The 9,036-nt window shown below is 47.3% G+C and overlaps 1 protein-coding gene across 1 annotated transcript in view; it reads left to right on the top strand.

Moving 5' to 3' along the window:
- FAM194C (family with sequence similarity 149 member C) overlaps positions 1–9,036 on the top strand; it is a 105,061-nt gene that overhangs the window by 82,081 nt on the left and 13,944 nt on the right. The window contains exon 14 of the mRNA XM_006160679.2: positions 7,089–7,392. Within this exon, the coding sequence (XP_006160741.1) occupies positions 7,089–7,392 (304 nt within the window). The remainder of the gene's footprint in view (positions 1–7,088; positions 7,393–9,036) is intronic.

Genomic DNA, 9,036 nt, shown 5'->3' with positions numbered 1-9,036 from the left:
TCTTCCCTGAGGCAATGCAGGGCTGGTAACCATCATCTTCTCACTGTCCATAGGTAGAGAAAATCCTCCTATACAGTATATTTCTCAATTGGTTTAAGACAGCTAAAGATTCTTTCTGTTGCTTATGGTTGTAAGTTCGCCCGGGGGGTGGGGGGGTTCGCCCACCGCCGCCTTGGCCCGGGGCCGGGGGGGTCGTGCGGGGCCGGGGAGGCCCACGCAGGGCCGGGGAGGCCCGCGCAGGACCCGCCTCCGGTCGCAGCCTTGGTGCGGGCTAGACTTCTTGATATTCCACAAGTCACAAGGCTTTGTTCATTTTTTTCACAATACTTTTTCTGGTTTTTTTTTTTTTTTTTTTAATCGGTTTATTTCTATTAGTCTATATCCAACTTTTCTGATTCTCCTCTGTTGTCTCCATTCTACTATTGAGCTATCCAATTAACTTTTGTATTTCAGATGTCGACATCAGTTCTAGCACTTCCCGTTTATTTGACTATGTTTTTCTATTTCTCAGCTGAGAGCTTCTATCTTTCCATTCATTTCATGGAAATGGAGGATAGTTGTAATAGCTACCATTAAAGCCTCTAACAATTCCAAAATTAGATTCGTTTTAGGTTTTGCCTCTTTTGCCTTTGATAGATTTTCGTGATTTGGGGCATATCAAGTAATTTTGGTTCATGTCCAGAACATTTTGTGTTATTATGTTGTTAGACTCTGGATCCTTTTCAAATCCTCTGGAGAATGTTGCATTTGTTTGTTTTAGTAGACAAACAACTTGGCTAGGTTCAGACTTGCCTCCCGTGGGTGGTAGTTTCAATGTTATTTCAATTTTCAAAGCCTTTAAAATGCTATTACGGTCTGCCTCTCACATGTGCTATGCCAGAGGGATTAGTCAGAAACTCGAGCAGTGGAATTAGAGAATGCCCTATTCCTGCATTCTCCACTGCACATATTGTTATAAATTTCCCTTTTAACTCTAGTTTTTACTTTAAAATTATTTATTTTATTTATTATTATTTTAAAATTTGACCAGAGGGGCTGGCAAGTGGCATGGTGGTAAAAGGCGCTGGACTCCCCCATGGCCGACCACGGTTCAAGTCTCGGACCTGGTGGCTTGCTTTCTCACTTCCTCTCTCTCTCTGTGTCTCTCTCTGATCAAACTGGAAAATAATAATGATAATAATAATAAATAAAGTTAAATAAAATAATTCTTAAATAAAATAAAATAAAATAAAATTTGACCAGAAAGAGACAGAGAAAGAGAGAAAGGGAAAGTGAGAAAGCAAGCCACCAGGTCTCAGCCATTGGGTGTCCATCAGCTTACCATGCCACCTGCCAGCCCCCTCTTTAAGCCCAGTTTTAACTGCACCTCACAGGTTTTAATACGCTATATTTTCATTATTGTTAAGTGAAAAATATTTTATGTAATTTCCATTTTAAGTTTTTATTTCTTACTCTGTTGGTTATTTAGAAGTGTAACTTCACTATAGTAATTGAGGATTTTCTAGTTAATACTTTTGCTTTCTAAAGTTTAATGTGTTCTTTCCTATAGTCGGAGAAGAAATTGTATGATTTCAACCCTCTGAAATTTGTTTAGACTTTCTTTATGTCCCAGTATATAGTCAGTTTTGATAAATGTTTCATTCATTGAATGAGTGCTTGTTCTGCAGATGATTGGTAGTGGGATTTTTTTCCCTAAATAATTATTTATTTAATTTTATTTATTCATTCATATATTTTAATTTGACCAGAGAGAGAGAGAAAGAGAGAGAAAGGGAAAGTGAGAAAGCAAGTCACCAGGTCCGGGACTTGAACCATGGTTGGCCATGTGGGAATATCCAGCACCTTAACCAGCACGCCCCCTGCTGGTGCCCAGATTGGTAGTGTTTTATAAATGTCCAGTCGGATTTGTTAATCACGTTGCTCAAATCTCATAAATACCTGATGTTATTTTTTTTTATTCTGCCAATCTCTGTCTTTTATTGATTACTCTAATTCATTTACATTTAAAACAATTGTTAAGAAGGATTTTTACCATTTTGCTATTGGTCGTCTATAAATCATATCTTTTTCTTCCTCTATTCCTCCATTATTGCCCTTTTTATGTTTGTTTTTTTTAGTGTATGACTTTGATTCTCTTCTCATTTCTCCTCTATATTTTTATTTATTTTCTTTGTTTGCAATTAAAATGTTAAATGTGTAACAATCTAGTTTGAAATAATGCCAAATTAGCTTCAACGGTGTACAGAAATCCCTGTGTCCACACAGCTCTGCTCCCTCCACACACTCTGGTGTTCCTGTCATAGCATCTGTATGAACTGTGTGCCTATTAGCATGTATTGACAATGACTGCTTCATGCATTTGTCTTTTAAATCCTATATAACAGAAGTTGCAAACTGGAAATATAATAGACCTGTTTTTATATTTACTTATCTAGCTACCTGTACTAGTATTTACGATTTCTCCATAGAACTGCAAACTACTGTCTGGTAGCCTTCCATTTCAACCTACACTCTCTTTAGTATTTTTTTTTTTTTTCCTGTCTTTTTTGGAAAGGTTTTTTTTTTTTCTTTTTTTGCTGTAGTGCGCATGCGCTCACCAGAAAGACAGAGAGAGACAGAGAAACAGAGAGCGAGAAATCACCCCCTGGGAGAATGGCCACGCCACAATCCCTTCTCCTCCATTCTCCTCTCGGGATCTTGGGCACGCACGCACACGTGCCCGGAGTGAGTTTAAGCCACCAGGTCCGGGACTCGAACCGTGGTCGACTATGTGGGAGTCCAGCAACATAGCCATTACACCAACTGTTGGTCCCTCTTTAACATTTCTTGTGGGCAGATCTACTAGCAACAAATTCCCTCGGCTTTTTTTTTTTTTTAATATATTTTATTTTTTTAAAAAATTTTTTAATACATTCAATCACTATATATCACTTGCCATATACAGTGAACTTTTCAACATGAATACGTTTCTCACCAATCTAGTTGGCGATACTATACACGTTATCATCAATAGATAACAATCCATTTCTGTGTCTCATAAATGTCTTGCCTCTCTATTTTTGTCCTTAATATCTTTCCTCAGACTCTCCTTCTCCCACCCTCTTCCCACACTATATCCTGTATCTATAACCATTTTCCATGTTTCTATACCCTCTGTGTTTAAATTTCAGCCATGGAGTACAGGCAGTTGATATATATTAAGTGGGGACATACAGTGTCTCTCTTTCATAGCCTGACTTGCTTCACTCAGCAGTAAATCTTCCATATTCATCCACTGTCTATCAAAACCCAGGATCTTGTTGTTTTTATGGCTGAGTAGTATTCCATAGAGTATATGTGCCACAGTTTTTCATTCTGTTCTGTGTGTAGACATTTGGGTTGGTGCCATGTCTTAGCAATGGTGAATAGTAGTACCTCAATAAACATAGATGTGCAAGCACTTTTCTGACCAAGTGTTCTCCTGTCTTTTGGGTAGATACCCAGAAGTGGGATTGCTGGATCATATGGTAGTTGTATTTGTAGATCTTTGAAAATCTCCATATTGTTCTCCACAATGGTTGGCCCAATTTACATTCCCACCAGCAGTGTAAAGGAGTTCCCCTTTCACCACATTCCCGCCAGCACTTACCATTTTTTTTTTCTTTTTTAATCTTAGTCATTGTGACTGGGGTTAACCTGAGAATGTCCCTTTCGCTTTCATTTTTTGAAGGAAAGTTTCGCTTAATACAGAATGCTAGCTTGATAAGATTCTTTCTTTCCGTTCAGACCTTTAAATATGTCATCCTGTTGTCTTCCAGTCTCCGTAACGGCAGAAAGTCAAACCACACAACCGCAATTCCGTGAGAACAAGGTCCATGTTGTCCCCTCTGGTACTGGCTCCTGTACCAGGAATGTGGGCCCCCTTTCCAAGGGTGTCACAGAGCAGGGGAGTAGGGGAGAATAGGGGAGTGATTTAAAAGTCTCCAAAGCTCTCTTACCAAAATTTAGCGCCTTCTTTCTAAACTAAGCATTCCCCTGACTGTTAAGTTTTTTGTTTGTTTGTTTGTTTGTTTGTTTTAATTAGATTCTGACAGTTTTGGTCAGCTTAATTATTGTCCTAGTGGGGGAATGCGGTTTTGGAGGTCTGTATTTTGCCATTTTTGATGGCTTCATGCTCCTCTTTTTATTTTTTTTTTCTAATTTTATTAACCGCTATGTCCATATTTTATTGGGTAATGAGCTTTTTCCAATTCATTTGCAGTTCTTTAGAAGTAGAGAAATTAGCCACACAGTTGCATTTCTGCCTTGTGTCCCCCAGTTTGTTATTCGTCCTTTGTCTTTGCTAAAGGTGTTTTTGGCCTACAGGGACTTTCAGGTTTTTTCTTTTATATAGTTGAATTTCTCCATTTTTATTTTTTCCAAAATGAGTATGACTGCTGGGGACCAGCAGTTAGCATAATGGCTATGTCGCTGGACTCCCGCGTAGTCGACTGCGGTTCACGTCCCGGACTCGGTGGCTTAAAACTCACACCAGGCACGTGTGCGTGCGTGCCCAAGATCCCGAGAGGAGAATGGAGGAGAAGGGATTGCGGCATGGCCATCCCCCTGGGGGGTGATTTCTCGCTTTCTGTCTCTCTGTCTCTCTCTGTCTTTCTGGCGAGCACATGTGTCCTATAGTGAAAACCTCTCCAAAAAAAAAAAAAAAAAAGAGTATGACTGCAGAACTTATGAGTCACAGTTATAAAAGGCCTCCTCTCCTCCAGAATTATACAATAATTTTCTCATATTTGTTACTAGAAATGTTCTGGCTTAATTCTCCCACAATTAAACTCCCGAGCATTTTGAATTTATCCTGACGTAAGTCATGGTTAATAGCATCAACATCCCCTCCCCACCTACACACGGGCAAGTTCTTTAACAGAGATCGTCTTTTTTTTTTTTAATTTAAAACAATGGGGGTGGGGCACCAGCAGATGGCATAACGGTTATGTCACTGGTCGCCCACGTAGTCGATGGTGGTTCGAGTCTGGACCCGGCAGCTTAAAACTCACATCAGGCATGTGTGTGTGGGTGGCCAAAATCCCAAGAGGAGAATGGACGAGTAGGGATTGTGGCGTGGTCATTCCCCCCGGGGGGGGATTCCTCGCTTTCTTTCTCTCTGTCTCTCTGGTGAGTGCATGTGCCCTATAGCAAAAATCTCTCTTTAAAACAGTAACTAAAGAAAATAAAGATGAATTTTTAGTTTTGTTAGAGGCACATGTGCTCAGCAGAGAGAGTGAGAACGACCATGCCACAATCCCCTCTCCTCCATTCTTCTCCCAGTAGGTGGGCACGCATGTACACGTCCCCGGTGTGTTTCTCACGCCCCTGGGGCTGGGACTCAAGTGTGTAAGTGGATCATGTGAGATCTAGCACCTTGACCACCATGCCACCTACCGGCCCACATTGGTTCAGCAAATATTTCTCAGTATCACATAGTCTCCCAGACATCATGCCTTGGAAATCGCCCCCTCGCTCTTGTTTTTGCATAACCTGGTTTCTAACCTTAGCCCTTGTCACTTAATTACCCAGTGACTCATTGACCTGCTGGGACCCTTCTGTTTCTGCCCTGCCTGTCCCAGGAGCTGTCACAGCATTCACCAACGCGATGTCTGGTCCAAGGCCTGTGGACGCTGTGAAATGCTAACCACGGTAACCACGGTGTAAGGCAGTGGGAGTGATGAATACGAAACCGCAGCAGAGCAGAGCTTTGGATACAGTTTATTCCCATGTAAACGCAGCAACCCCCACCACCTTTGCAACAACCCAGTGAAGGGTTTGGCACTTAGTAGGTGCCCAGTAAATACTTGTTCGAATATCTTTTGAATCTCTGTTGGATCTTTACTCTTTGCCAAGCAATGCTAGGACCTCGTTGAGCAAAGCACTCCAAACGTAGGAACTCCTGGAACTGGTGTTCTAGTGGGACACAGAGACACAATATCAAAGGGAAGAGGGACCAGAAGTTAGCATAATGGCTATGTCGCTGGACTACCACGTAGTCGACCGCGGTTCGCGTCCCGGACCCGGTGGCTTAAACTCACGCCGGGCGCGTGTGCGTGCATGCCCAAGATCCCAAGAGGAGAATGGAGAAGGGATTGTGGTGTGGCCATCCTCCCAGGGGGTGATTTCTCGCTTCCTGTCTCTATGTCTCTCTCTGTCTCACAAACAAACAAACAAACAAAAACAGAAGGAAGTGAAATACAGAGCAGAGCAGGTCCATGAGCCACGCTTCAGGGAAACAGAAAGCCAGGGAGGGGAAGAGCATTGGCGTGGAAGGATGCAATGGACGAGCAGAAAGTCTCACTAAGAAGGTGCCATTCGAACCAGCAGATGGCGTAGTGGTTCCACGGCTAGACTCCCACATGGTCCACCGCGGTTTGAGTGTGGGACTCAATGGCTTCAGTCTCACGCCCAGCGCATGTGCACGCGTGCCCAAAATCCCAAGAGGAGAAATGGAGAAGGGATTGCGGCGTGGCCATCCTCCCCCCTGGCGGGAGGTGATTTCTTGCTGTGTCTCATCTCTCTAGTGAGCGCCAAAAAATCTCTCTTAAAAACTCAAAGGAGGGACCAGCAGTTGGCATAATGGCTTTGTCGCTGGACTCCCATGTAGTCGACCGCGGTTCGCGTCCCGGACCCGGTGGCTTAAACTCACGCCGGGCGCGTGTGCGTGCATGCCCAAGATCCCAAGAGGAGAATGGAGGAGAAGGGATTGCGGTGTGGCCATCCTCCTGGGGGGTGATTTCTCGCTTTCTGTCTCTCTGTCTCTCTCTGTCTTTCTGGCGAGCACACGTGCCCTATAGCAAAAACCTCTCAAAAAAAAAAAAACCAAACAAAACAAAAAAAAAAACTCAAACGGGACACGAGAGTGAGCTTGGTGGCTCTTGGAGTGGGAGGGATGTGTTAAGGGGAGAGGAGTTAAGATGACTCCAGGGTTTTTGGACTAAGTGATGGATCCGCCTTATAGGGCCAGCCTAGCCCCTGCCTTCAGCTCAGACCCCAGCAGGCTGCGTTCCCCTGGAGCGGGGGCCGCCACCTGCCGCTCAGGCCCGCCCACCGTGTGCTCCTTGCAGAGGGAAGAGCCGCGAGGTGCGCAGCCCCACCCGGTGGGCGGCCTCGCCCTTCGACTGCCCGCTCGTGCTGCGCAGGCTCATGTGCAAGGAGGACGTCCGCGCCGGCTGCAAGTGCGTGGTGAAGCCGCCCCTGGTCTCCGACGTGGAGCTGGAGCGCTTCCTGTCTGCGCCCCGAGACCCCAGCCAAGTGCTGGTGTTCGGGATCATCTCGGGCCAGAACCCCATGGGCACCGCGCAGCTGCAGTGGCTGCTGGACACGCTGTACAGCCACCGGCAGCAGGGCCGCGCCTCGCCCTGCATCCAGGTTGGTCCCTGCGGCGAGGAGGGGTCGGGGGAGGTCCTGGTGCCAGTGCTGGCTGAGCCCCCGGCTCAGAGGCCACTTTTCTTCCCTTCCCGTCGTCTGTCCTGCCCCTGTTCCCCTCCGTTCTTTTTTTTTGGAGAGATTTTCGCTATAGGGCGCGTGCGCTCGCCAGACAGAGAGACACTCCCTCATGGCGACCACGGTTCCAGTCCCGGACCTGGCAGCTTGCTTTCTCACCTTCCTTCTCTTTCTCTGTGTGTGTGTCTCTCTCCAGTCAAATTAAAATTAATGAGTGAATAGATTAAAAAAAAAAACAGTAAGTACTGGAAAGTGGGTACTTTATAAGAATAGAGGTTTATTCTACTGTGGTTTGGGGGCCAGGATCCACGTTCCTGTCTCCCTCCCTGTCACCACTAGGCTTCTGTCATTGCGCCCCACTCTGCTGACCTTAGTCCTAGCTCCCCCAAAGGCCCCACCTCTCAACACCGTCACGGGGTTAAGTTTTCTTCTTATGTCAAGTCTTAACACCTGAATTTAGGGGGTCATCCAAACCCTCTTCTCTCTTTCCCACTCATCCTCCCGTGCCAGGTGGAATGTCCCCGCACCGTGGAAGGTCTAATCTGGTCTTGACACGGGCAGGGCACTGTCCCCTTCCGGGCACTCCGCACACTGTGTGCTTAGTTACTGGTGTGAGTGTTGAGGACAGAGGTAATGGTTGTCCCACACCTTCGGGGCCCCGCCAGGCTGTCCACTGTCACCAGGTACCACTGTGTGTGCCTCTGTGGGGCCCTGGGCCCTCGCCGCGCTCAGACACAAACCAGACTGCCCAGGAGCTCCCAGCACAGCGGCGACTGCAGCAGGCCTGTTGAGGGTCACACCAGGGTGGCTCAGGGCGTGCGGGAGCCCGGGAACGTGCCTGCCCCTAGGGAGGCTTCGCGGGATGAGGGTTTTTAATAGCTGGTGGATGAGCTTCAGGTCCAAGTGTCTGGTCGAAGTCCCAGGGGCTGATGGGGCACATAGGCTCCTGCCACCTCCTCGCCTCTGCAGAGTTCCTGCGCCTCTGGTCGGCAGCCCTTCCCAGCGGCCTCAGCTCCGTTAGGGCTGGCCCCATTTCCAGACCGCTGAGCCCAGAAAGCCACGTGCACCTGTGGCCGGTGCCCACACAGCGACTTCGTCCAAGTCTTCCTTGCCCTCGTGCCTCCTCAAATCCACTGTCCTTGCCCTGCCTCTCCCTTGCTGCTGCAGAGCTGCTCCGTGGATACCCCAGCCAGCCTCTCCTCCCCAGAACACCGTCTCGCTGCCCCCACCTCCCGTGCCCACCCTCAGGCCTGCCCTCCTCCCCAGAGTCCTCTTACTGTCTCACCCCCAGACAGTGCAGAGCTGCCCACAGGTCTCTGTGCTGTCCCAGCCTCCACGGCGCGTGGTTTCTGGAGGAAACCTCCAGTGTGTAAACGCAGGCGTCACGGGCCCTGCTTGGAGCCCCTCGGAGGAAGGCCCGGCTCCCCCACCGGCCTGGGAACTCAGGGCCCATGCCGCTGACCTCAGGCCGCTCGTGTTCCCCTGTAACGGTCCCTTGGCGACAGGAACACCGGGTGGTCCTTCGAGGGTCTAGAACAAGCCTGTCTGAGGCAGTGGCAGCCCGGGGGG

This window comes from Tupaia chinensis, unplaced genomic scaffold (genome assembly GCF_000334495.1).
Source record: "Tupaia chinensis unplaced genomic scaffold, TupChi_1.0 Scaffold000704_1, whole genome shotgun sequence".
NCBI classification, from domain to species: Eukaryota; Metazoa; Chordata; class Mammalia; order Scandentia; family Tupaiidae; genus Tupaia; species Tupaia belangeri.
Note: the sequence above shows the minus strand (reverse complement) of the source record. Positions and strands in the feature narration are given on the sequence as shown.